At 52.3% G+C, this 27,420-nt stretch overlaps 2 protein-coding genes across 2 annotated transcripts in view; both read left to right on the forward strand.

The window, feature by feature from the left end:
* Positions 1 to 27,420, forward strand: part of LOC310751719 (uncharacterized protein) — a 950,206-nt gene that overhangs the window by 285,071 nt on the left and 637,715 nt on the right. The window lies entirely within an intron of this gene.
* CASQ1 (calsequestrin 1) lies at positions 790 to 27,087 on the forward strand. The gene is made up of 11 exons (XM_083591424.1): positions 790 to 1,719; positions 9,284 to 9,368; positions 11,709 to 11,809; positions 12,574 to 12,685; positions 16,224 to 16,297; positions 16,573 to 16,703; positions 20,102 to 20,147; positions 21,564 to 21,618; positions 23,478 to 23,578; positions 23,837 to 23,911; positions 25,799 to 27,087. The coding sequence occupies exons 1-11, from the start codon at positions 1,477 to 1,479 to the stop codon at positions 25,958 to 25,960; spliced, it is 1,185 nt and encodes a 394-aa protein (XP_083447550.1). The 5' UTR covers positions 790 to 1,476; the 3' UTR covers positions 25,961 to 27,087.

The raw sequence follows: 27,420 nt of genomic DNA on the forward strand, positions 1-27,420 counted from the left end.
GTCCAGGAGGTGCTGTCCCGCCCGCCCTCCAAAAAATGCTTTTATTTGCAATTTCTCTGGATACCTTTAAGTTAGATGGTGATTCTAGGTGATACCAAGACCTGTTTCTTCTCCATGTGAGAAACCTGCGCCTTTTCCCTATCTCTGGCTCAACTGCCTGAAAAACTTGCAGTCCTCTAAGCCAAGCAGCTAGACCTCTTGAAGGCCTTCTCTCCGCCCCCCTTCCAATGGGGCACAAGATGGCTTCTGCCGCAGGAGGGCTGACTTCGCCTGCGGACGGTGTCTCTGTGTGGGGACGTCGGCCGTACAGTAGCCTCCCCTGACGCAAGCGAGAGGCGCTCTCCAGCGGAGCGGATCCCTTTACACCCCGGGATGAGGACATTGTCCCTGAAACCTGGCATCCCTCCCCATGGAAGGGGTGACGTCGGCCGGCTGGAAGAAAGCGAGGAAGAGGAGGAGGAGGAGGAGGCCGGTGGGGAGGAGAGGGGCTGCGGGGAGACCATTCTCAGACCCGGACGCATCCCCAGCGAACAGCCTTATCCGACCACCACCCCCCCCCCCCTGTGTAATTCAAGAACACCCAAGAGAGAGAGAGAGAGAGAGAGAGAGAGAGCCTTCTTTTCTGGGCCCCGTACAGTATCTCCCCCCCCAACCCTACGCTCTCTAATTTCCCTGCCATCCGCATAAGTCCATCTTGATTTACCTCCGACTCATCGTCTCTTATTTTTAGACTCCTCCAAGCCTGCAGGCCTTCCCACCCGGCCCCACATACCTCCCCTCCATCGTCCTCCCCCCTCCTTAATATGGCAATAAGGAAAGGCCGTCAAATATCAGCCTCGGAGAGAGGGAGACCTGGCCAAGGTGAGGCCCTGGTAATAAACCAGAGCCAGGTGGTTCGGTCGGGCAGGTGAGGGTTCGGAGGCTCCCCGGACCGGGATGCAGGTGGCTGTTGTTCAGGGCGGGGGGCCCTCCATCTCCCATATACATATATAGGCAGGGAGCAGAGGGGTGGGGTGTCTCTCGCGGGCAGTGCCAAATGCCTGAGGATAAGACAGCCCTCCATCTCTGGGGCACCTCCCCTCCCGGCTGCTTTTATGGGCTGCCCGTTGGTCCCTGCCTTTGCTTTTGACGCCCCTCGCCCCTCGGAGAGGTTGTCGCCACCCTGACGGAGCCAGGGCCCCCCTCGGCCAACTCTCCGGGCTGCCTGCCTGTGTCAGCAAAGAACCCAGACGTCCTTGCCCCCCGGAGCCCCCTGCCCTGACAGCCGCCTTAAAGGCAAAGGCGGGAGAGGGGGAGGAAGAGGAGGAGAAGAGGGCCACCTCTCCTTCCGCAGCCGTCTTCCAGGGGCCGGGTTGACTTTCTGCATTGCCAGGGGAAGGACGAAGGACCGGGGAGCCCAGAGGGAAGTCTCCGCTATTCAGTCTCCTTCTCTCCTCCTTCAGTTTGGGGCTTCCTCTCCCGGGAAGGTCAGGCAGGATGAAGTGGCTTGGGGTGGCCCTCGTGGCCTTGCTGCTGGCCGCTTTTGGCCCTCTGGGCCGGGGCGAAGATGGGCTGGATTTCCCCGAGTACGACGGCATCGACCGGGTCATCGACGTCAACGCCAAGAACTACAAGAACGTCCTGAAGAAGTATGAGATCCTGGCTCTGCTGTACCACGAGCCCATCGGGGATGACAAGGCATCCCAGAAGCAGTTTGAGCTGGAGGAGCTGATCTTGGAGGTAACGACCAGGGATGTGATGGAGGGAGGCGGCCGGCAGGGGAGGACAGGTGCCCCCCCCCGAAACTCTTGTCCCCAAACAGCCATTTAGCAAGGAAGGGCAACAGGCAACTCAGGTTGTGGGAACGGGTGAGGTCAAGGGATTTCAGGAGCTTGGAGAACTCTGCGGTTCCATCTCTGTGCTTCTAGGGCTTGGGCGGTGCAAGGGCTGGGGGGCAAAGGGGCAGATGTCCCAGGAGTATCATATGGGGGTCCATGCTGTAGATCGTGGGGGAGGCTACCCAAAAGCAATGGCATTCAGCTGGTTTGCTGAGTCCTCTGATTGCTGCCGTGTTCTGTGGGAATTTCTGCCATGACGAAACCCAGCCTTCTCCTCTCTGCCCCCACACCTGCTTCCTCCCCAAACCCCAATGATGGGTGCGATGCAACCCCCCCTCCTCTGATCCTTGCTCTGAATCTGTCTCAGGGGAGGAGCGTGGATGTGTGGAAGGAGTTGTGGAAGATCGGGGAGTGGGCAAAGAGGGGTTGTCCCTCGTGCCCTCCATAAACGGGGGCGCTCAGCCAAACCTTTGGGTCGGTTGTTGCTGGGGCTGTAATACTGGAGTCTGTGGAACTCCACCGCCTGACCCACCTTGCAAGGTTGTTGTTATGGGGATTCCACGAGGAAGAGGGAGAACCACACATGCCACCTGGATCTCCTTCGAGAGAGAGAAATGGGATACAAATGAAATAAATATATAATCATAAATCTGGGTCAATCCAACAAGGAGGTTCTCCTCGTTGTGTGTCTGCCTTGTGAATGGAAGGCAGGGGCAGAAAACCTCTTTATTATTATTTCATAAGGTTTAGATGCTGTTTCATTGTTTTTAATGAAAATACTCAGGCAGTCCTTCCTGACGACCATTTGCCTTCTGCAACCGGTCCAAGCTTAGGGCTACACCTTCACGTGCGATACACAAGCCTGTCCTTGACGTGCGCTGCCGCAATCGCGCCTCTGTGCAAATCTGGGGTGCAGAACCAGGCGAAAGAGATTGCCTCCCCCCAGGCCCAGATCCGCAAGAGCCCGCTCAGGGCTGTGTCCCCCTGTCCCAGACAGAGCGCCATGCACTTCTCTCCCAAGAGAGGAGAGCAACAGCCAGGGCTAAAATTGCCATCTCCTTAATTGGCGCCTTCGGACGGCTGCAAGAACCTCCTCCTCTCCAGAAAGGCAGCCTTGGAATAGTTTCCTTAGGAATCTTGCCTGGGGGGCAGGAAAGCAGGGAGGGGGCCAAGGGCTGTCCAGGGAAGGGGGTGCAGCCAGCGCAGGTCAGTGGAACTTTCTAAAAATGGCCCCAAGGAAGGAGGAGGGGGAAAGAGACACATTTCAGAGATGCTCTCCGTTCGGGAAGCGTCATTTTGGCATTCCTCGGACCGCAGCAATTTAGCCGGGGGGGGGTGAAGGTGTTGGGTGGCCCCAGGAGGGAGGGGGTGAGAAAAGGAGGTCAGTCAGAAGTGGGGACACTTAGGAACAGGAAACGGGGCCACCTGGCCTGCAGTGTAGCCAGAAGGGATCAGAAGGGTCTGGCTTAGTTTTGCAATAATGGGCCATTTAGAGACAGAGGCAAAATTCAATTAGGTGCGCATTTTAATTCGGTTTCTCAACTGAATCCTCAGTTGCCAATTCACAACCTGAAAAGAAAGCGTCCAACTGGAATTCGCTCTGCTCTGAATTTTGCAACAGGGTTTTTCCAGCGAAAAACCACATCGACTGGGGTAAAAACCAGAGGAAGGGACGCAGAGAGGTAGTGTGGTGTAGTGGTTAAAGGGCTAGAGGAAGACCTGGGAGAGCAAGGTTCAAATCCCCTCTCAGTCAGGAAGCTCCCTGGGTGACCTTAGGCCAATCACAGTCTCTCGGCTGAACCTACCTCACAGGGATGTTGTGAGGATGAAATGGAGAGGGGAGAGCTATGCGCAGGAAAAGTGGGGCGATGATAACGATAACAAGAATAATAATAATGTGCAGCAGAAATTCACACTGAAATCGGGATGAATGTTCAGACATTCTTTTTATTTTATTTTTTAACTGACATACTGAGGAGGAAATGCGAGGAACAGAAATTAAAACGGGAGAAAAAGTTATAGAAACCAAAACTGACAAGCTGCAGTGCCACCCCCACCTAGTGCTGTTTTGTGAAAAGACTACACAGATTTGCATCCAGTGTGCATATGCTAATGTAGGTATAATTGCTATAATTTAAGAGCCTGGCTGCTGGATCAGGCCAAAGGGCTCCACCCAGTCCAGCCTCCCCTTCTCTTGGTGGTCGGCCAGAGGCCTCAAAGGGAAATCTGTAAGCAGGATCCGAGTGCGAGAGCAATTCTCCCCTCCTGTGGCTTCCAGCAGCTGGGATTCAGAAGCAGGGCTGCCTCTGAGCGTGGAGAGCAGACCAGGAGCCACCGACGGCCCTCTCCTCCTCCTCCGTGAATTCCTCCATTGCTCTTTTAAAGCCATCCAAGTTGGTGGCCTCCTGTGGCAGGGAGTCCCACAGTTTAACTCTGTGCTGCCTGAAGGAGGACTTCCCAGTACGTTTCTGAGCACAATTCAAAGTGTTGGCGCTGACCTTTAAAGCCCTAAACAGCCTCAAAGGCCCAGTAGACCTGAAGGAGCATCTCCACCTCCATCGTTCTGCCCGGACACTGAGGTCCAGATCCGAGGGCCTTCTGGCGGTTCCCTCCCTGAGAGATGCCAAGTTACAGGGAACCAGGCAGAGGGCCTTCTCAGTGGTGGCACCCGCCCTGTGGAATGCCCTCCCACCAGATGTCAAAGAGAACAACAACTACCACACTTTTAGAAGACATCTGAAGGCAGCCCTCTTTAGGGAAGCTTTTAATGTTTGATGCATTACAGTATTTTAATATTTTGTTGGAAGCTGCCCAGGGTTGCTGGGGAGACCTGGCCAGATGGGTGGGGTACAAATAAATTATTATTATTATTATTATTATTATTATTATTATTATTATTATTATTATTAAAACTTTAATAGGGAGACAACGCACTTCACCCCAGGGATGACCAGGCTGCTGTCCAACTGCTGATCTGGGTTGAGGAGCAACATCAAGGAAAAACACACACACACAAACACACACGGCCGTCCCCCTTCTTAGGGTCCCTTTATCTTTAAACGGGACTTGGACACACAGCCCTTCAAAGACAGGACACAGGGCCTCCCTCACTAGGCTGCCTGGGGAGGAAGCGAAGGGTCTAAATTCATAGAATTGGGGAGTCAGAAGGGACCCAAAGGGTCTTCTCTTCCAGCCCCCAGAAATGCACTAAAGCCAGAGGGCTTTCAGCTAAACGTGGGTTGTACTGGCTGGGGTTTTTCTTCTCCCAGAGAGTCAAAGGTGCTTCGATGTATAAGCCCAGCACTTCTATCTCAGTCTAATCCATGGCCAGATTTCAAGGGTTTTGTAAACTCTGCAAAACAGCAGGACCTCATTGGTTGTGAGATGAGGCGAGGTGAGCGTTGTCCTTTGACACCAGATGGCATCTCTGATTCAGACAGGCCCCCCGATGGAGCAAACAAACAAACAGGAGAGTGATGGTTAGGAGACTTTCTGGGCACACAGGCAGCAGCCCCTAGTGGCACCAGGGAGGAACACTGTGCGAATTCTGAGCAATAGAGATCTAACTCTCCTTCATTGCAGCTTTGGGGGGCAAACAGGGGACTAGGTGGGTCTTTCGTGGCTCACAGGCATCAGAGATCCCTGTGGCTGACATCTCCAGACAGAGGGGCATTGAGTGGCAGCCAGAGGCGATGCCTAATCCCATCTGACTTCTTCGTTTATTGAGACAATTTATATACCACTTAATTGCAATAATCTCTAAGTACGTATAAGGGATGGAACCCAGGGGAAATGGAATTGGCTAAAATTATTAAATCAGGCTTCAGTTAAATTGCTTGACATATTTTATTCTTTTTAAGTCTTCAGTAAGAATCCGGGACGCGGGTGGCGCTGTGGGTTAAACCACAGAGCCTAGTTCTTGCCAATCAGAAGGTCGGCAGTTCAAATCCCCGCGACGGGGTGAGCTCCCGTTGCTCGGTCCCTGCTCCTGCCAACCTAGCAGTTCGAAAGCACACCAGTGCAAGTAGATAAATAGGTACCACTCCGGCGGGAAGGTAAACGGTGTTTACGTGCGCTGCTCTGGTTCGCCAGAAGTGGCTTAGTCATGCTGACCACATGACTCAGAAGCTGTACGCCGGCTCCCTTGGCCAGTAAAGCGAGATGAGCGCCGCAACCCCAGAGTCGGCCATGACTGGACCTAACCTTTAAGAATCAGAAGTTCAACAGGGAGAGTGGGCCAGTGTGACCTTGGCTAGAATTTAGGCCCACAAAGACAATTAGCTGTGGTTCCTGTGAAAGGTTGGAATACGATTCTAGGATTCTAGGAGTGCACACAGTGCATCTGAGCCACAGTCTCCCCCAAGAATCACAGTGATTGGCCAAGGATGCAAGGGATCAGGCGGTCCTTGAAGTATCCCTGTGAATTAACACAAGACCCTTGAACCTGGCCTGGTCACCTATGGGCAGCCTCCCAGGGGAGCTGCATGCTGTGAGCAGACTGCCTCACCCCACTCTGGACGCACAGATCCCACAGCAGCTTCAGACGCTGAGCTGGTCTCCTCAGGTCTTCGGAAAAGGACACCCTCTCCTCCGCTGCCAGCCTTGAAGTCTTCTCCCCGCAGAGAGACATTCCAAGGCAGCTTCTGAACGTCGTCATTGCTTCCATCCCTAAATATTCTCCGCTCCCTGGCACTAGCCTTCAGAGGAGAAGGGCGATATTCATTCCGGCTGGGTTATTGGAGTCACCTTTAATGGGTTTCCCAGAACGAGGCCTGCATGATGGAGGCAGATCACCTCTGCCTGGGCTCTGGACAGGGCAGATGTATTCAAGAGACGGGGATCAAGAGATGGGGGTCCCAAGGGTCATCTAGTCCAACCCCGTGCAAGGCGGGAAAGACAGCTAAAGATGGCAATGCAAGCCCTGCTTAGACACCTCCAGAGTCTGCCCCCTTCTGAGAGAGACCATTCCACTGTCAATATGTTCTTACCCACAGAATTTCCTCCTAAAGCTGAGCCCTTTCCTGTAATTTGAATCTGTTGGTTCGGGTTCCACGCTTTGTTCCTGCTATTCTTTGATTTCATGCAGCGCTGCTGCAGGGTAAAGTTGAGTTAATATTTTAATAATAATAATAATAATAATAATAATAGTTTATTATTTATACCCCGCCCATCTGGCCGGGTTTTCCCAGCCACTCTGGGCCGCTTCCAACCAAATATTAAAATACAGTAATACATCAAACATTAAAAGCTTCCCTAAACAGGGCTGCCTTCTGATGTCTTCTAAAAGTCAGTTGTTTATTTCCTTGACATCTGGTGGGAGGGCGTTCCACAGGGAGGGCGCCACCACCGAGAAAGCCCTCTGCCTGGTTCCCTGTAACTTGGCTTCTCGCAGCAAGGGAACTGCCAGAAGGCCCTAGGAGCTGGATCTCAGTGTCCAGGGAGAACGATGGGGGTGGAGATGCTCCTTCAGGGATACTGGACTTCAGATATACTAATAGACGTCTCAGGGAACCAATCTTGGCCAAAGACATTTTCTGCCTGCAGCCCAGTGCTAGATGGAGGGATCCAACTGTCTGACTAAGTAGCTTCCTGTGCCCATCAAGCTTAGTGATGACAACACCGGCTGGCAGCAGCTCTGCAGGGTTTCAGAAACAGGGGACATCCTACTGGATCCAGCCCAAGGGAGGCCTCCTAGCCCATCCTCCCGTCCTCGTTACAGTGGCCAAATACCCCAGAGAACCTTGGAATCGAGATAGACTGCATCTGAAACTGGAGGCTCCATCAGAACCTAAGAAGAACCCGGCTGCTGGATCAGGCCAGGGACCTGATCCTGTGCTCGCAGTGGCCACCCAGGTGCCTGCAGGAAGCCCCCAAGCAGGAGACCCCAGTCTCAAACCCCAACTCTATAAAAGGATCTTTACACAGTTGCCCTTTTGGATTCCGAGCTGCCAAGTATTTGCAACATGTTCTCTGTTTGGGCGGAGGCATCTGGGATCCAACACTTACTGCCTTCGATATTTGTCAACCTTTCAGAGCTGATATTCCAGCAGGATCCGGCATCCGGCATGTTGTGTTTGACGATAGCTGTCTTCCCACGGAATTCAGTGTTTGAAAACGCTTGAAACCCTGACAGATTTTTATTTTATTTTTATTTTTTGCTTGTTGATTGCTAGTTAGTGGATATAGGACACTGGACACAGTGCCTGAAAGGAAATTCCTGCTCTCCTTTTTAAAACAGGTGTCGAAACCGAAAAACCAAATTTCAAATGGAGGGCAACTTTTTGAATTTTAGGGGGAAATTCAAACTTTTTTAAAAAAGCATCTTAGCTCAGTTTTTGTGATTTCTTACACACACACACAGACACACCACAATAGGCTTTCAGTGCTAGATCACAGCCCTATGATGTGACAATGCCCAAGCACACCATGCCTCTGACCATGTGCAGAGTGTGTTTTGTGCATCCCTGAGTAACCAGCCCCTCCAGCCAAAACAAACATCTGGGGCAGCCCTTGAGGTGTCCGAGTCAAGTGCTATGCGATTGCCGGACCTCCCTGAGCCCCAGAACCTGCCTGCTGAGAGCTTAAACTCCCTGAGGGAGGTGGACTTGGCAAGGCCGGCCCATTTGCTGGAAGGGTGCCCTGCCTAGTTTCACAGCAAAGGCCCCAACCTCTCCCCTTTTCAGAAATTATGAGCGACTCTCGGACTTTGAGAAGCTGGTGTCACTGCATCAAGTTCATCAATTTTGTTGAATTCGCTAAAAAGCTTTAATTGCACTAAAAAAAATAAATTATACCCTGTCCTCCCCAGCCAGAGCCAGGCTCGAGGCGGCTAACACCAATAAAATCGCAGTAAAAACATAATAGGGGGGAAAGGGGGGGCAATTTAAAATACAGGTTAAAATGCAATTTAAAATGCAGCCTCATTTTAAAAGTAGCCCATATAGATCAAGACCATAAGGGGAGGGAAACATAAGGGTCAGACTGAGTCCAAACCAAAGGCCAGGCGGAACAGCTCTGTCTTGCAGGCCCTGCAGAAAGATGTCAAGTCCCGCAGGGCCCTAGTCTCTTGTGATAGAGGGTTCCACCAAGTCGGGGCCAGTGCTGAAAAGGCCCTGGCCCTAGTTGAGACCAATCTAACCACCTTACGACCTGGGATTTTGAATAAATGTTCAGTTTATTGTCTTGAATTCTATTCTGTTTACCTTCTGGCTTGTGTAAACTGCTCCTTTTAAAGGGTAGGGTTGGGGGATTTTGGGGGTGAGTTCATGGGACCAAGAGGACAGATTTAGAGCCTCTGGAAAGCAGCGCCTTCCACAGCTGGCAATGAAGACAAAAATCCAAAGGGGTGGCAAGTTTTTTCTGCAGAAAGCCAACATCCAGGAGCTTGTTCATTCCCATCTTCTCCCTCTTCTCTCTCTTTCTCTCTCTCTTCGTCTGCCTGCCCTCCTGATGACTCTTCCTCCTAGTTAGCAGCCCAAGTCCTGGAGGAGAAAGGCGTGGGGTTTGGCCTGGTGGACGCAGAGAAGGATGCCGCGGTGGCCAAGAAATTAGGTAAGTGCCCGGCAGGAAACAGAAGGGGGGCTGGCAATACCTCCCGGGGCAGGGAGGGTGGGCGGCAAGGCGCTGCTGGAAACCAGGGTGAGGTTTGGGGCTGGATGGGGGGAGGTTTGCTGTGGACCAAAAGGGCATCCGGCTATCTTTCCCTCCAGGAGTAAAGTTACCAGATTTTTTTCAATGAATCCTAAAGTAAAGGTACAGGGACCCCTGACCATTAGGTCCAGTTGCGGACGACTCTGGGGTTGGGGCGCTCATCTCGCTTTACTGGCCGAGGGAGCCGGCGTACAGCTTCCGGGTCATGTGGCCAGCAGGACTAAGCCACTTCAGGTGAACCAGAGCAGCGCACAGAAACACCATTTACCTTCCTGCCGGAGCAGTACCTATTTATCTACTTGCACTTTGACGTGCTTTCGAACTGCTAGGTGGGCAGGAGCAGGGACCGAGCAACGGGAGCTCACCCCGTCGCAGGGATTTGAACTGCTGACCTTCTGATCGGCAAGTCCTAGGCTCTGTAGTTTAACCCATCATGCCACCAACGTCCCTCAATGAATCCTAGGACACTTTAATTAATTAACCGCCTTTCAGAGCAGCCCCATCCCAACTTCTACTTGCGTGCAAGCAGGAGGGGGCAGGGATCTCTCAGGCAGCACGATGCCTTCCTTCCCATCAGAGCAGCCCCAATCCCATTCCTACTTGCGTGCAAGCAGGAGGGCACGGGGATCCCTCAGCTGGGAAGGGAGGCTTCACACTGCCTTTCGGAGCAGCCCCATCCCAACTTCTACTTGCGTGCAAGCAGGAGGGGGCAGGGATCCATCAGCTGGGAAGGGAGGCTTGCCGTTGCCTAACTCAGAGATCCCTGGCGCCTCCTGTAAGTCCTCCCTTCGCAGCTGAGAGATCCCTGCTCCTCCTGCTTGCACACAAGTAGGAGTTGGGAGGCTGCTCCGATAGGCAGTGTGAAGCCTCCCTTCACAGCTTAACTGCTGGGGTCAGGGAAGGTGGAGGCAGCCCGGAAGCTGCATCTTGGAGCCCCTGCACCACCAACACATGGGGACTTCCCAGCAGCTCCTGAAGCCAGCCAGAGCCACCTGCTCCAGGCTGCTCAGACTGCCGCTGCCGCATTTCCCGGGGACATTAGATGAAATCCGGGGACATTCCGGGGACGGAATTTGCCCAGGGACTTATTCGCAAATCCAGGGACTGTCCCCAGGTAACGGGGACGTCTGGTAACCCTGTCCAGGAGGGCTGCCATTTCCACGCTTGAGGGACACAACATCAGCAACAGGCTAGACCACCGGTGGTAGAAAGTGAGCGAAGCAGGAAGAGCCATAGCTCAGTGCTAGAGCTGCTGTTCTGCATGTAGAACGTCCTGCATGTAGAACGTCTGAACAGCATCTCCAGGTAGAAATCCCTGGTCTGTGCAGACAGTCCTGAGCTCGGCAGCCATACTTGCCTCCTCTGAGTATCAAGGCAGCTTCCTGTTTAAATCAACCTTTTCTTCAAAACCATGAGGACTGGAAACTTGGCTTTGGTTTTAAAGGCTCAGCACATGGATGATTTCTGCCTTGCATGCAGAAGGTGCCATGTTCCATCCCCAGGGGCCTCTCCAGGTGGTGCTGGGGAAGAGCACCTGCCTGGAAACCCCAGGAGGTGCTGCCGGGAGCGAAAGGAGCCAAGGGTCTGGCTGGCAGGAGAAGGGAGGTTCCTGTGAAGTGTCAGTGGTGTGCCAACCACCAGGGGGCGGTAGAAGCTCAGAGATCCCTGCAAAACACCTTGAGCCATTCATATAAACAGGATTCTAGCTCCACTGAGGTGCACGGGTGCTTTGTGGAATGAGAGAGAGAGGAGTCCCTGACCCAGAGGCGGCTGTCAGCCTCAAGCAGCCTTTGCCAAGCTGGCGTCCTGCAGGTGTTTTGGACTACAACTCCCATCAGCTCCTGCAGCGCCTGATTTATGACGCAGTTTTCCCCAGCACAGGGCACGAAGCCAAGGGAAAACAAAATTGAGGTGATCCAAAATTGAGAAGATCCATTTTGGGGTGGCAAATCTAGACCTCACTCAAGGGCGCCATATTACCAAAGATTACCCCAAGCCCCTGAGCTAATGGGAATTGTAGTTCAGAATTTTTGGAGGGTGCCCGGTGGGCAAAGAGTGACCTAGAGTATGTGTCCCCGTGGTATATGCAAGGGTGAAATAAGCCCCCTTGCCCTCCAGCTCCTCTCTCTTTTTCTTTCCTCTGCCCTACATACCTTACAGCGGGGGGTTGGGCTAGATGACCGTTTGGGGTCCCTTCTCAAGCAACAATTCTGTGATTCTATGTCTGTCTCCCCTGTGCAGGCCTGGGGGAAGAAGACAGTGTGTATGTGTTCAAGGATGATGAAATCATCGAGTACGACGGGGAGTTTTCTGCCGACACTTTGGTGGAGTTCATCCTCGATGTAAGTCCTGGGCCTCCTCTTGCCCCGCTTTGCCCCACAGCCTGTCCATAATGGCTGAGATGCCCCCTGACTCTCAACGCCTGGGGGGCCAGGGAGTCCTGCTCGCCTGGGTCAGGGGCGGTAAGGCGTGTTTGTGTGTGGACGGAACCCTAGAATCCTTTGCGTGGCTGGAATGTAACTCCGTGGCTCTGCGCACTTCGGCCTCCAAGCCCCTGGCCCCTGGAGGGTTGGTCATGAAGGAATGTGGCCCTTGAGCCCCAAAAGGCTCCCCACCCCCACTGCAAAGCCTTAAAAGGCCTGATGGCTGAGCAAGTCCACCCTCCCTGTAGGAACTAGCCAAGCTTTGAAATTGTTGGGAACAGCCTTCCAAAGGAGACCTGCTTCGCTTGCTCCATTGCTAAAGCCACAGCACTCGGATCATTGGATAAAAAATGATCTGGTCTGTTGGACAGTGGAAGAAGCAGCATTGGAAGGTGGTGGGCTTTCTTTCAATACAGGGGGTTGGACTAGATGACCCTGGGTGTCCCTTCCAACTCTGCAATTCCATGATTTTATGACCTTGAAAGTTGGTGGGTTCTCTTTCATTGGAGGTTCCTAAACAGAGTTTGAACGGCCACCTCTCAGGGCTTCTTTGGCTGTGATTCCTGCACCGCAGGGGTTGGACTAGATGACCTGTGGAGGTCCCTTCCAACTATGATTCTGTGATTTTGGTGCTGTGATGCCAACGGCCTGATCCTTCCCTTTCTCCTTCTCTCTCTCTCCAGGTGATGGAAGACCCAGTGGAGTTCATTGAAGGGGAACATGAGCTTGAGGCGTTTGAGAATGTTGAAGACGAGCCCAAACTGATCGGCTACTTCAAGAACGAAGACTCGGAACGTAGGTGCCTCTTTGGGACAACGGGAAGGGGGGTGCTGGTCCCCCCAAGGGGCTCTGCTGAAACGCATCCTCTCCCCCAAAAAAAAAACATGTGGGAATGTTCAGGGATGCAGGAGAGGATATATTGTTTGATTATAGCCTTTCCAACTTGTGTTAACAAGTTCACAATTTAGCAGAGTAACATTTCCCTTTTTAAACTCACAGCGGATGTGTTTGCTCAGGCTCGCTAAAGCCACTAGAATAACTGTTCTGGTATTTTCCCCTTATTCCCTCATAAAAGATAAGACACAACACAGTCTTCTATAAAAGTATAAAAAGAGTTTACTCACTCACATTTTGTTCACAATCAGATCCCAGAAGGCAGACTTAGCTTAGAAAAGTTACATACACCTGGAAACTATCTCATAAGGAGGCAGTCCCTTTGTCCTCTCTTGGCTGGAGGCCAATGAAAATAGGGACAGCCTAAGGAAAAGTAGGGGATGTGGGTAGCACTGTGGGTTAAACCACTGAACCTAGGACTTGTTGATCAGAAGGTCAGCGGTTCGAATCCCCGCAACGGGGTGAGCTCCAGTTGTTCGGTCCCTGCTCCTGCCAACCTAGCAGTTCAAAAGCATGAAGTGCAAGTACAGTGGTACCTCGGGTTACATATGCTTCAGGTTACAGACGCTTCAGGTTACAGACTCCGCTAACCCAGAAATAATACCTCGGGTTCAGAACTTTGCTTCAGGATGAGAACAGAAATCGTGCTCCGGCAGCGCGGCAGCAGGAGGAGGCCCCATTAGCTAAAGTGGTGCTTCAGGTTAAGAACAGTTTCAGGTTAAGAACGGACCTCCGGAACGAATTAAGTACTTAACCCGAGGTACCACTGTAGATAAATAGGTATCTCTCTGGCGGGAAGGTAAACGGCGTTTCCGTGTGCTGCTTTGGTTCGCCAGAAGCGGCTTAGTCATGCTGGCCACATGACCCGGAAGCTGTACGCCGGCTCCCTCGGCCAGTAAAGCGAGATGAGCGCCACAACCCCAGAGTCGTCCGCGACTGGACCTAACGGCCAGGGGTCCCTTTACCTTTACCTTTTAAGGAAAAGTAGGACATTCCAGGATCAAATCAGAAACTGGGATGGTTTCTCTAAACCAGGGATGTCCCTGGAAAATAGGGAGACTGGGAGGGTCTGCTGCTTAAAGGCCTCCAGTGAGGGAGATTCTGCCACCTTCCGAGGGAGTCTGCTCCACTGCTCCAAGGTAGACTGCTCCTGCTCCTGGAGGGACTACTCCACCACCACAGATCTATCCTTCTGTTGGTTCTGCAAGCTGTGGGTTTTCTCCAGGAAAGACACAGCCCCGGACGAGACACGCAGCGCTGTGCATCCGCCGCCTTGCTGCGCGGCTGCTTTTTTAAGAAACAGGACGCAGCCTGGAGTTAAAAGTTTGCAGATTTGCACTGATGCTGCGTGTGCTCCCAGACAGCTCCTGTCAGCCCCCCTCTCTGTCTCCCGCCAGTCCCTGCTTCGGGGCCGGAAGCCCCACGACCAGCTGACACCCGCATTAAACCAGCTTAACATGTCAGCCCTGTGACCCATCACGGCTCGGCGGAGAGGGAGAAGCGGCCGCTCTCTCGCCCAGGCGGAAAGCCTGGTGTGGGGACGCAGATCCTTTCTCAGGAAACCTGGGGGGCCGGCTGCCCTGGAGGGCCTGGTCTGGGGGCAAAGCTCTGCGGCTGGGCGGCTGATGGGGACTGGCAATTGCAGGACTTGAGAACTGGAAGGGACCCTAAGGACCATCTAGTCCAGCCCCAGCAATGCAGCAATCCAGTGCTCCAGAAACTGCTGCTCAGCCGGGCACAAGGTTCTTGCATTTATTGAAAGTTTGGGTCCAGGATGCTTCAAGGACTGCCTGGTCCAGGGGTTCCCAAGTCTTTGGGGGAACCCCCCCCCCAATATCCTATAAATGCACCCCCCCAATCCCCTCCCACTACCCTATAAGAAGCATTATTCATCATCATCATCATCATAATTTATTATTTGTACCCCGCCCATCTGGCTGGGTTTCCCCAGCCACTCTGGGTGGCTTGCAACAAAGACCAAAAATACACTAAAATGTCACACATTAAAAGCTTCCCTCAACAGGGCCGCCTTCAGATGTCTTCCAAATGTCAGGTAGTTGTTTATCTCTTTGACATCTGATGGGAGGGCGTTCCACAGGGCGGGCGCCACCACCGAAAAGGCCGTCTGCCTGGTTCCCTGTAACTTGGCTTCTCGCACTGAGGGAACCGCCAGAAGGCCCTCAGATCTGGACCTCCGTGTCCGGGCAGAACAATGGGGGTGGAGACGCTCCTTCAGGTCTCCTGGGCAGAGGCGGTTTGCAGAATAGCGGTTTGCATGTCCCACTAAGGCAGTGGTTTTAACCAGTGTGCTGTGTCACCCTGGGGTGCCTTGAATGGTGGTCAGGGGTGCAGTAGGCAACCCTGACCTCCATCCCTCTTTTCTTCCCTCTCTCCTCTGACACCCTCTTGCATCTCTGCCTCCTAACGACCTGCACGGCTGTTAGTTGCAGCATCCCTGTCTACAAGCTCCCCAGGCGAATAGTGCCCCTGGGGCTGGCCAGGGGGTGCTTCCCAGGCCCCCAGGGGGCAGTGTGAGGAGGCACCTCTCTTTGGAGTGGGGGGGCATAGCGGCTGCCCAGAGGACTCCCAAGGAGAGGGGAGAGAAGGCCGAGCGAATCCTCCACAAGGGAGGGTGTTCAGAAAAGGGTGAGGGGCTGCCAGCTCTGCAAGCAAGGGGGGAGCTAACTGGGCTCCTGAGACCCCCAGGGATGCTGCAGAAAGAAGGTACAGTGGTACCTCGGGTTACAGACGCTTCAGGTTACAGACTCCGCTAACCCAGAAATAGTACCTCGGGTTAAGAACTTTGCTTCAGGATGAGAACAGAAATCGCGCAACGGCAGCAGGAGGCCCCATTAGCTAAAGTGGTGCTTCAGGTTAAGAACAGTTTCAGGTTAAGAACGGACCTCCAGAACCAATTAAGCACTTAACCCGAGGTACCACTGTAGTTGGTTAAGGGAGCCGGGGACTCAAAAAGGTTGGAAAATTCTGCACTAAGGTAAATAACACAGTAAAATTCAGCAATCCATTGCGCATTCATTCAAACCTGGTTCAAATGATTTAATTTGCAAAATGGATGGACCGGGTCCTGTGAGGCCAGCTTTCCAAAGTCTGAGAGTGATTTATACCTCCAGTGATGCCCCCACCCCACTGGCTCTTAGCTCCCCCCACAGGTAATCCCACTGCCAGGTTCTTAGGGGTATTTGGCTCCTGTGATAACAGGATGCTGGGCTAGAGGCGAGATTGGAGGGGTTGGAACAGAGGACCTCTGGGGTCCCAACTCTATGATGATACGATGGCCTGATCTTCTTATGTTCTGATCGTAGATATTAATAATAATATCAGCCCAAGGCAGGCAGGATCCCCTCGCTCACCCACACACCCAGCAGCCTTTCGGCCTTTGCCACCCCGGAAAACAATCCCATTATTTTCCCCTTTCCAGATTTCAAGGCCTACGAAGACGCGGCTGAGGAGTTTCACCCCTACATCGATTTCTATGCCACCTTTGACAGCAAGGTACGTAGCTGGCCACAAACGCCACCTCGCTTTTGCAGACAGCAGGACAGCAAAGGATGTGTTCCTTGTGTTGGAAGGAAGCTTGCAAGTTGCAGCGGGGGGGGGGGGGGCATGGCGGCATGAGAAGTTAGGAGGGGGGCGGATTGCAAGTTTCCAAACAGGAGCAGCCAACGCACCTGAGAAACTGATTCCTGCGTTGCAGAGGGTTGGGCTAGATGACCGCTGAGGGTCCCTCTGCAATTCTAGGACTCCATCCCCCTCTCTCCCCATCGCAGGTTGCAAAGAAGTTGTCCCTGAAACTGAACGAGATCGACTACTATGAGCCTTTCATGGAGGAACCGGTCACGATCCCAGACAAACCCAACAGCGAGGAAGAAATTGTCCAGTTTTTAGAGGAGCACAAGAGGTGAAGAGAGGAGAGGGGAGGGGGGAATTGGAGGAGGGAGAGAGCCCCCCCCCGCCGCCCCCTTCCTGGCTCTAGACAGAGGCACGCACACACACACACACTCTGAAACGGGCAATTCTTGCTCCTTCTCCCGGCTGACTGCTGTGGATGGGGAGGAGAGTCATCCGTTGCCATGGCAGCAGCAACACCAAAGTCCTTCTCCTGCTGCCATGGCAACGGCACATTTATTGGCTGAGATTCCAAGCCCCAAACGGAGAAGTCTTTGCAAACAGGGGCTGGGGGGGGAGAGAGATGCGTTTCGGGGGGCGGGGGGCGCAAAAGATGGCACTGCTGTCCATCAGAAGCATCCCCCAACCAGGCCTCTTTCAGTCAACACTGGCTGGCAGCAGCAGTCAGGCGGGGAGGGGGCCAGTCCCAGTCCTTGCTTTCGGGAATGGAAGGGACCTGTATGGTACGAGTCCTTCCCGTTTATATGTGGAGAAGACGGCCGGGCTGGCTGCTGCGCTGCAGCCTCGGGGAGGCGGCGTCCTGGGGGTCCCCTGAGGACAGCCAGCTGGTTTCTGGAGCTCAGGAAACAAGTCGCGCCTGCAGCTCTGGCGCCCGACGGAGGTTCCTGAGCTGCGGTCCCTGCACTGCACGACCCTCGGGGTCTCTTCCACATCCCCCCTGCAATTCTGCCAGAGGAATAGCCCCGGGGGCGAACGGGGAATAAGGCAAAATGGCAATCAGTCGCCCTGGGGGTTTCAGAAGCCCATGCATGCCAAAGACCTAGGGAAAAAATCCTCTCTCAAATCACCCCCTCTCTGCCCCCTAACTGCCACCCCCACCGCCGCCAGAGCGCTTATGGGGAGGCCTACCCCCCACCCAAGCTCTCCTCTGCTCTGCTGCAGATGTTTCCGCTGACCCTAATCCCCTGGGATTAACCGGGAGGTTTCCTAACCCCAATCCCTCGCCTCCTCTCCTCCCAGGGGACCTCAGCCCTGCCACAAACAGGGCGCATTTTGTGGCATAAATCCCCTCCTCTGTCCTGGGGAGGGAAGGGGGGTGTCCCTCGCTTTTGGGGGGAAGGAGGCCCTGCACCCCTTTCCCCCTCCTCATTTTGGGGGTGCTGTTGATGCGCTTCGTGCTCCTGTCTCTCAGGCACTCCCGCCCCCCCATGGCATCTCCATCCAGCTGCTTCTAACCTCGGGCCGACGAGGGGCTGTGCGGTTGCTATGGCAGCCTGGCCTTTGCGATTCGCTCACGGGACCGGATTAGGCCTGTTTTGCACAGCGATGCTTCTCCGGCTCTCATCCCTGGCATTATCCCTGAACCTCGCTCTGACCCCAAACTGACTCCCCCCCCCTCCCCCTTGGCTACCTGCGTCAAAAGGATTTGCTCTGGCTTCTAAGGCTGCGTACACACCCAAACGCATTTTAAAGGCACGTTTTGCGGGTATGGGGTCTTTCGTGAGAATATAAGGAGAGGCTGGCGGCTGGATCAGGCCAAAGGGGGCCCATCGGGTCCAGCCTCCTCTTCTCACAGTGGCCGACTAGATGCCCTAAAGGGAAATCCGTAAGCAGGACTCGAACACAAGATCAACTCTCCCCTCCAGCAACTTGTGCTCAGAAGTATCGCTGCCTCTGACCAAGGAGGCAGAATACAGCCATCCTGCCTAGGAGCCACAAATCGTCTCCTCCTCCATAAATTTGTCTCCTCTTTTAAAGCCATCCAGACTGGTGGCCGTTGTGGCAGGGAGTTCCACAGTTTAACTGTGTGCAGCGTGAAGAAGAACTTCCTTTCATCAGTTCTGAGTCTTCCGACACTCAGCCTGATTGGATGCCCCCCCCCCCCAGCATTGGTGTTATGGGGGGGGCGGAGAGAGAAACTCCCCTCCATCCACTTTCTCCAGGCCACATATAGAATCATAGAATTGTAGGGAGGGACCCTGACGGTCATCTAGTCCATGGGTCAGCAAACTAAGGCCCGGGGGCTGGATCCGGCCCAATCGCCTTCTCAATCCGGCCCGCGGATGGTCCGGGAACCAGCGTGTTTTTACATGAGTAGAATGTGCCCTTTTATTTAAAATGCACCTCTGGGTTATTTGTGGGGCACAGGAATTCCTTCATTTTTATTATTTTTTTCAAAATATAGTCTGGTCCCCCCACAAGGTCTGAGGGATAGTGGACCGGCCCCCTGCTGAAAAAGTTTGCTGACCCCTGAAATTTCTAGTCCAACCCCCTGTGATGCAATAATTTTACAAGGACTGGCCCACCCATGAGGCAAGTTGAGGCAAGCGCCTCAGGCAGCAGAATCCACAGGGGCAGCAGCCCCAACCCCCAAGGGATGCATTGCCTGCCGCTGCTGCTGTTGCTGCTGCCTCCTTAGCACCCCTCCCCAGTCCACCGCTGCTGCAAGCTCTCAGCCAATAGGAGGCCCTGGGGGTCTCCTTCCACCCTTGCAAATGATGTACATATTTATCCCCCACCTGTCCCTGATGTAGATCTTCACTCGCCAGCGTGGTGTAGTGGTTAAGAGTGGTGGACTCGTAATCTGGTGAACTGGGTTCGATTCCCTGCTCCTCCACATGCAGTTGCTGGGTGACCTTGGGCCAGTCACACTTCTCTGGAGTCTTTCAGCCTCACTCACCTCACAGAGTGTTTGCTGTGGGGGAGGAAGGGAAAGGAGATTGTGAGCCGCTTGGAGACTCCTTAAAGGTAAAGGGACCCCTGACCATTAGGTCCAGTCGTGGTCGACTCTGGGGTTGCAGCGCTCATCTCGCTTTATTGGCCGCGGGACCCAGCGTACGGCTTCCAGGTCATGTGGCCAGCATGACTAAGCCGCTTCTGGCGAACCAGAGCAGCACACGGAAACGCCGTTCACCTTCCCGCCGGAGTGGTACCTATATATCTACTTGCACTTTGACGTGCTTTCGAACTGCTAGGTTGGCAGGAGAAGGGACCGAGCAACGGGAGCTCACCCCGTGGCGGGGATTCGAACCGCCAACCTTCTAATCGGCAAGTCCTAGGCTCTGTGGTTTAGACCACAGCACCACCCGCGTCCCTATATAACCGCTGAGTTGTGGCCTCTTCTCTCCCTTCCCATGGCTCCTTTTTGGTCTTCTCCAAACTCGCATGCATAGCCTAACCAAACAGCTTTCCGGTCCGGCCAAGGTCTTCACCACCCACTCACAGCCCCAAGATTTTTGCTGACATCTGCAGATTGGGTTAACTGAAAGATGAGGATCTGTTGGTTCCTTCTGATGATTAACAGGGTTTTGCAAGGCAGCGCTGGAGGGGATCTTACAAGATTTCAACCGAAGCTCCACTGAAGATCATTAGTACCCAGAGCCTTAAAGAAGTTTGTGTGCGTTTTCCTCTCTTCCTCAAACTCTCTCTTCTGCCTCTCTTGTCTTACAGGCCCACACTGAGAAAGCTCCAGCCAGAAAGCATGTATGAGACTTGGGTACGTCTAGGGGAAGCCAGGGGGGAGGGAGAAAGAGGAAAGCCTCTGGAATTCTCTGCCTCCAAACCTGTCCCTGGATTTTGGAGTTTCGGATTTCCTGGAGTGCTTCTGCAGATGTGCTGCTGATGCTCCTCACCCCGCCCCCTTAGCTGGAAGCAGAAATAATGTGAGGATTTCAGACAGCATTTATATCATGCAGCAATGCCCTTCCCTGTGGCCAAGATCTTTCTAACAATGTCTGCTCACAAGCATAAACAGAACTGATTTTCCATTAAGGAGTTGGGTGGAATTGAGCAAGACGTATGAGTGATTCTGTATCCCACCAGCTGCCTAACTCCCCCATAGGTGAGAAAATGGACAGGGGGCAATTCAGAGAAGATATTTTCAAGGGGAAATTGACCACTAATTCCCCCAGCCAGTACAAATGCCAAACTTTCTTTGCTTTTATAATTTTATGATGATTTTAATGATTTCATCATGTGGCCCCATGCTATTTGTTTAATGAGCTGGAAACTGAGAAATACCAAGATGTCTCTGTATTTTTGTGACTTTTGTTTTCTCTCTGTGTTTGCCTTTCTTCCGCCGCTACACCACCAAGGTGCATTGATAAAACACGGTGATCTCGAGGCCAGTGTAAGCAAGATGCCTGCAGCCTCGTTCATTCAGAAAAACGTATACCCGGCCACCCCACCCAGCTATTCACAAAGACACACCAAGCAGCCTCACCATAAATTATGCACTCTGGTGCAAACAGCACAAAGGCAGCAACTTTGAGCAAACTGATACTGCTGTGTTGGCCAGCTGAAAATGACCAACTTCCTTTTGTTCTGAACTCATGGATGTTCGTTCCAGCTCTCCCTTCGCCCTACGGACGTAGGTGACAAAACCTTCCCAAAGGTCGTCATCAAAGTGCAGACGCGTCCCTCAAAAAATCTCCCTGTTGTTGTGGGAAAGTGCCCTTCACCAAGGAGTTCTCCCATGAAGGAGAGCTGTACTTGAGAGTCACCATGAAGAGCACTGAGTGGCTAGTGCCTGGGATGTCACCAATTCCTATGCATGTTCCTGCACAACTCCTGTTCCTTGCAACAGGACTTGCGTAGGGGAATTGCCATGGGGCCTTGTGGTCAGTGTCTTTACCAGTGGTAAGACAGTCGCCACGAGCTGGGATGCCGGAGAATTCTGACATAAACGAAAACGGGAGCTGAAATTGCGAATGTTTGGTGGAAATTGGTCCGGGAATTACGGGAACAGAGCTTCGAGTCCTAGTCGGGATTTGAACTCTGATCTCCCAGGTCCTCTAACCTCCACACCACACTGACTCTTGATACAAGGCAGAACAGAAAGCTATGCTTTCTTACATCCCCTGCTAGTGAGTAACATCTCTCTCTCTCTCTCCCTCTCTCCTTGTCCCTGCAGGAGGATGATATGGATGGCATCCATATTGTTGCTTTTGCAGAGGAAGACGACCCTGGTGAGTTGCCCCTACAGAGAACTGAGATATGAGCTTCATGGCCACGGGGGGGGGGGGGGTCTTGCCTGCAGTCTCCCTTCTCTTCCCCAATGGTTATTTCCCCATCTTTCCACATCTACAGTAACTAAAAAAACAGGAAAGGATCGTGGTAAATATTACATCAGAAGGGGGCATTCAAAACATATCATAAAAACACATCCAAACTAGCAATTGAAAGAAACTGAGGAAGAACTGATATGGCAGCAAGCGAGTTCATGCTCCATTGTGCTGCCTGGAACAGAATTAAAATAGTGTAGAAGCTGATTGTCGGTCTTACCATCGGCAGACATCCTCATCAGAGAGTGTTTGCCCACATTCCGCAGCTGCAATACAGATAATATATTTATATTTGCCAGTAGCTAACCCAGTTTTCCCTGGCTTGCACTACAGTCCCTCAAAACAGGATACAGTGGTACCTCAGGTTACAAACACCTTAGGTTACAAATACTTTGGGTTATAGACTCCGCTAACCTGGAAGTAGTATCTCGGGTTAAGAACTTTACCGCAGAATGAGAACAGAAATCACGCGGCGGCGGGAGGCCCCATTGGTGCTTCAGGTTAAGAACTGTTTCAGGTTAAGAACAGACCTCCAGAACGAATCAAGTACTTAACCCGAGGTACCACTGTAATTAAAAAGGTGAGCCTTTGGGTTTCTTTAACAGAGCACCTGAACCAGCAGCGGGTCTTGCCTTCTGCATCTCCAGAAACACAAAACTTTAGCTTGCTGTGAGTACAAAGGGAGCACTCGTCCCACACCCTAAATTTAAAGTACTCTTATTCCACTTTAACAGTCATGGCTTCTCCCAAAAAAGCCCTGTCATGTGGCGAAAGAGTACTCTAAGCCCGTGGCGTGGATGTGGAAACCGCAGCAGCCTTCCTAGAGAGGAAATGATTTTGACGGAGAAGTTTGATAAAATCTATCAAGTGATTCTGCTGTCCGTAACTGGGGCAGATTTTTGCCACGAGACTCTTTTGATTCCTGCCGTCTCGCTTTGCTGTTATCATACTGGAGCCCCATGGATGCCTTGTGGGGAGGCAGAAGCCATGAGACTGGGTTGAAATGGTGGCTCTGTTTAGGAAGGGCGGGAGATGGATGGGGTGGGCCTTGATTTGTGGGGGGAGGCCTTGGCACAGGAAAGCTGGTGGACACTGACTGCCCTCTGACCTCTGTGGGAATGTTCAGGGATGCAGGAGAGGAGATATTGTTTGATTAGAGCCTTTCCAACTTGTGTTAACAAGCTCACAATTTAGCAGAGTAACCTTCCCCTTTCTAAACTCGCAGCAGATGTGTTTGCTCAGGCTCGCTAAAGCCTCTATAATAACTGTTCTAGTATTTTCCCCTTATTCCCTCATAAAAGATAAGACACGACACAGTCTTCTATAAAAGTATAAAAAGAGTTTACTCACTCACATTCTGTTCACAGTCGGATCCCAGAAGGCAGACTTAGCTTAGAAAAGTAACATACACCTGGAAACTATCTCATAAGGAGACAGTCCCTTTGTCCTTTCTTGGCTGGAGGCCAAGAGAGCATCTTTGGCTAAGCAGATGTTGCTTCTTCGATGCATGTAGTCATAGAGAAAGAGATGGCTGCCCTGCCCTGTGCTTTTGTCGTTACCTGCACAGGTGAGGCCACGCCCACCTCTAGTCCCATGCAGAGGAAGTCTGTCCCAGCCCAGAAGGAAACAGGAAGTTGACCTGCTGGCTGGACAAACATTCCTCCCGATTTGTAAACATGTTCACTCTAGGAATGTTGTACTTGACTGCTCTTGTGTTTCACATCCCACAACCTCCCTCTCTCCTCAACACTTTCTGGCCACAGATGGTTATGAGTTCCTGGAAATCCTGAAGGACGTTGCCCAAGACAACACAGACAACCCAGACCTCAGTATCATCTGGATCGACCCCGAAGACTTTCCACTGGTGAACAGGCAATTGTGCTCTTTCGCGGGGGTGGGGGGGTGGCTGTCAAGGACACCATGGCTTGGTCTTGCTGCTATGGCCCCCACCAATGCCCCCCTAAGTTGGATTAGACCCATTTCTTGGAAGAAAGCCACTATTGATGGCCAGTGTCCCTACAACCACTTTCTGTCCCCACTCACCCTCCACAAAATCGGACGCTGCGCATGCCTGGAAGTCTTTGTGGACCCTCATTGCCCCTTCTCTCTTTCTCTCTCTCAGCTGATTCCCTACTGGGAGAAGACTTTTGACATTGACCTGTCCCGGCCTCAGATTGGCGTTGTCAACGTAACGGACGTAAGTGACCACGGGCACGGGAGACGCAGGCACTTCTGCCACTGTTGTGAAGCCCAAACCAGGCGCATGCCTCTTGAGAACAACACTTTTGTAGAATTTGTAGAAAAGTGTTTCTGAATTCCCAGGTGGGAAATTCAGCAGTTGTATGGCAAACAAGAGGGACGCGGGTGGCGCTGTGGGTTAAACCACAGAGCCTAGGACTTGCCAATCAGAAGGTTGGCGGTTTGAATCCCCGCGACAGGGTGAGCTCCCATTGCTTGGTTCCTGCTCCTGCCAACCTAGCAGTTCGAAAGCACATCAAAGTGCAAGTAGATAAATAGGTACCACTCCGGCGGGAAGGTAAACGGCGCTTCCGTGCGCTGCTCTGGTCCGCCAGAAGCGGCTTAGTCATGCTGGTCACTTGACCCGGAAGCTGTACGCCGGCTCCCTCGGCCAGTAAAGCGAGATGAGCGCCGCAACCCCAGAGTCTGTCACGACTGGACCTAATGGTCAGGGGTCCCTTTACCTTTATGGCAAACAAGCTATGGACACCCCCTGTTTCTGGAAGCCCCCATAATAAATAAATAAATTCCCAATACTCAATGAAGCAACATTTTAAGGTTCCTGCCTTCAAGCCCTCTCCCCTTCTTTCAGATAGCTCTGCTATAGACAGCGACAGGGGTCAAGACGTCCATGTAGGCAGGGGGGGGAGTTATGGGGGGAATGTTATCTGAGAAAGAGCCCCGAGCCACCTCAGTCACCTGCTGCATGTTCCCTTGATACCAGGGATGAATCAAACACAAAGTGTTTTGTGATTCCTGCATTGTGGGGGTTGGACTAGATGGCCTCATGGGGTGCCTTGCAACTCTATAGTTCTGCGATTCTATGAATTTTTTCACAGTCTTGGGAAAGCTCAGGGGTGGGGCGTAATCAAAATGTCATACACATTTTACCCAAAAAAAAATATCCTTCACTATATCCTATATCCTTTTTTATATTCAGAACAGAAACAGTGATCCTTTGGTTCTCAAACTTAATCCGTTCCTGAAGTCTGTTCCAAATCCAAAGCGTTCCAAAACGAAGGCGTTCTTTCCCATAGAAAGTAATGAAAAATGGATCAATCCGTTCCAGACTTTTAAAAACAACCCCCAAATCAGCAATTTAACATGGATTTTACTATCTAACAAGACCATTGATCCATAAAATGAAAGCAATAAACAATGTACTGCAGTCACACAATCAGTCAATCTTTTAGTAGCTGAACTGGGTTCCACAGTCACAAAAACAAAACAAAAAGAGCCGCAGAAACAAAAACGCAAAATAAATATCAGAAACAGACAGACCTCAGCGTAACATTCAAAATGGAGCACGTTCGGCTTCCAGAAAAAGTTCTCTTACTTCCAGGTTTACAGTGTTTGGGTTCCAAGTTGTATGAGTACCAAGGCATTTGAGAACCACTGTAAATGTAAAGTATTTAACCTGCACATATTATTATTATTATTATTATTATTATTATTATTATTATTATTTATTTGTACCCCACCCATCTGTCTGGGTTTCCCCAGCCACTCTGGGCAGCTTCCAACGAAGACCAAAAATACACTAAAATGTCACACATTAAAACCTTCCCTGAACAGGGCTGCCTTCAGATGTCTTCTAAAAGTCAGAGAGTTGTTTATTTCCTTGACATCTGGTGGGAGGGCGTTCCACAGGGCGGGTGCCACCACTGAGAAGGCCCTCTGCCTGGTTCCCTGTAACCTCACTTCTCGCAGAGAGGGAACCGCCAGAAGGCCCTCGGCACTGGATCTCAGTGTCCGGGCTGAACAATGGGGGTGGAGACGCTCCTTCAGAACATCACAAATCAATAGGATGATCTCCAGCTGAATTTTACATTCCCCCCCCCCCCAGGCTGACAGCATATGGCTGGAGATGGACGATGAGGATGACCTGCCGTCCACAGAGGAGTTGGAAGACTGGATTGAGGATGTGCTGGAAGGAGAGATCAACACGGAAGACGACGATGATGACGACGACGATGACGACGACGACGACGATGATGACGATGACTAGAGGCTCCCGTTCTTCGTGGAAGGCGGACCCTGCCTGTTGAGGTCCACCTGCGTCACACCTGTCCCCAGAGTGTCCCTCGGGGGCCGCAGTGCCAGGCGCCCCTGGCCGACGCGAAATTCAACGCTTTGCCACCAGACCCTAGCAAGAACGTATTTTTATATTGATCCTATTTAAGTCAAGGGCCCCCACCCTGTGCTGAACCCCACGTGTCCCCCCCCAGGGACCCCGCTCTGCCCTCTGCCAGCGCAGGGGTGGTTGTTGGTGCTGACCCCTCCCTCCCCTTTCCGCATTAGGCTCACCAGGTGTCCTTCAGGCACTTGAGGATGCTGTTCCTGGATGGACCATCCGTTTTCCCTGGGATGTTAAGCCCAGCTCAGGTTTTCCAGGTGAATCCCAGGAACGGGCAAGGCTCTTTGCCTGTTCCTAACCCTCAGCATCCTGGTTTATCAGGGCACTTGATGGACCCCCAACTCAGCACAGGCAGAGATGTGTGTGACCCAACCCTGTGTTGTCGGCCCAGTGAATTTCCCATCATGTCTCTCTCTGTGTGTGTGTGCTTCCCCTGTGACGTCCACTCTGACTGGCAGGGGCTGTCCAGGCAGCGAATCTTCTCTCAGCCCTTCCTGGTGATGCCACTGGGGTGGGAAGGGTGAAACCTGGGACCTTCTGGACGCAGAGCAGATGCCTTATTTACCATCTCTTCCCAAATTCCCTGCCTCTCCACCAGTGTCTTCCTCTTCCTCACCGCGACGCAAGGGAATAGCCCCCGTCTTCTTTGCTAGCATCTCTCTTGGACTTTGTTAAATCTATCACTCACTCGGCTCTGAGTTTCTGTCAGGAAACACCTCCCCGAATCATCAGTTAAACTGAAGTGGGAGGGCAGAGATCAGCCAATAACGTGTTTTTTGGGGGGGGGATAGAAACAAATGTAATTCCTGGGCTTTGGGGGTGAATATATTTGGGCTAAAACTGTCTTGTTAATATTTCGGGAGCGGGGAGACAATCGGGATGGGGGACACACACAACCTGTTCAGCACTCAGTGGGGGTGACACAATGTACAATTTGTATATTTTTCAACAACTTTGTACAGATCAACCAAAGCGATTAAAAAAAAATCAAATAACAATGCTGGTGAGATATTATTTTCTGCCCGCCACCGCTACCCTTCTCCCCCACCCCCCAAAATTCTCATAATGATGATGGCATATCAATTATTATGGAGAGCGGGGGCTCAAAGTCCCGAAGGCGAAAAGGACCAAGGAAAGGAATTAATCCTGGATAACTCTTCTTCATAAGAACATGAGAAGGGTCTGCTGGATCAGGCCAAAGGGGGCCCACCTAGTCCAGCCTCCTGTTCTCACAGTGGCCCACCAGACACCCCAAACAGAAACCTGCAATCAGGATTCGAACACAGGTTTGCAGCATGATCATCCTGGCTGGTAGCCATCCATAGCTGGCT

The sequence above is a fragment of the Podarcis filfolensis genome (assembly GCF_964270895.1).
Source record: "Podarcis filfolensis genome assembly, chromosome: 16".
NCBI classification, from domain to species: domain Eukaryota; kingdom Metazoa; phylum Chordata; class Lepidosauria; order Squamata; family Lacertidae; genus Podarcis; species Podarcis filfolensis.

Coding starts and splice junctions, on each gene's coding strand:
- CASQ1 (XM_083591424.1), top strand. CDS start 1,477: ATGAAGTGGCTTGGGGTGGCCCTCGTGGCCTTGCTGCTGGCCGCTTTT. Junction 21,619..23,477: donor TGCAGAGGAAGACGACCCTG/GTGAGTTGCCCC, acceptor TTCTGGCCACAG/ATGGTTATGAGTTCCTGGAA. Junction 23,912..25,798: donor GCGTTGTCAACGTAACGGAC/GTAAGTGACCAC, acceptor CCCCCCCCCCAG/GCTGACAGCATATGGCTGGA.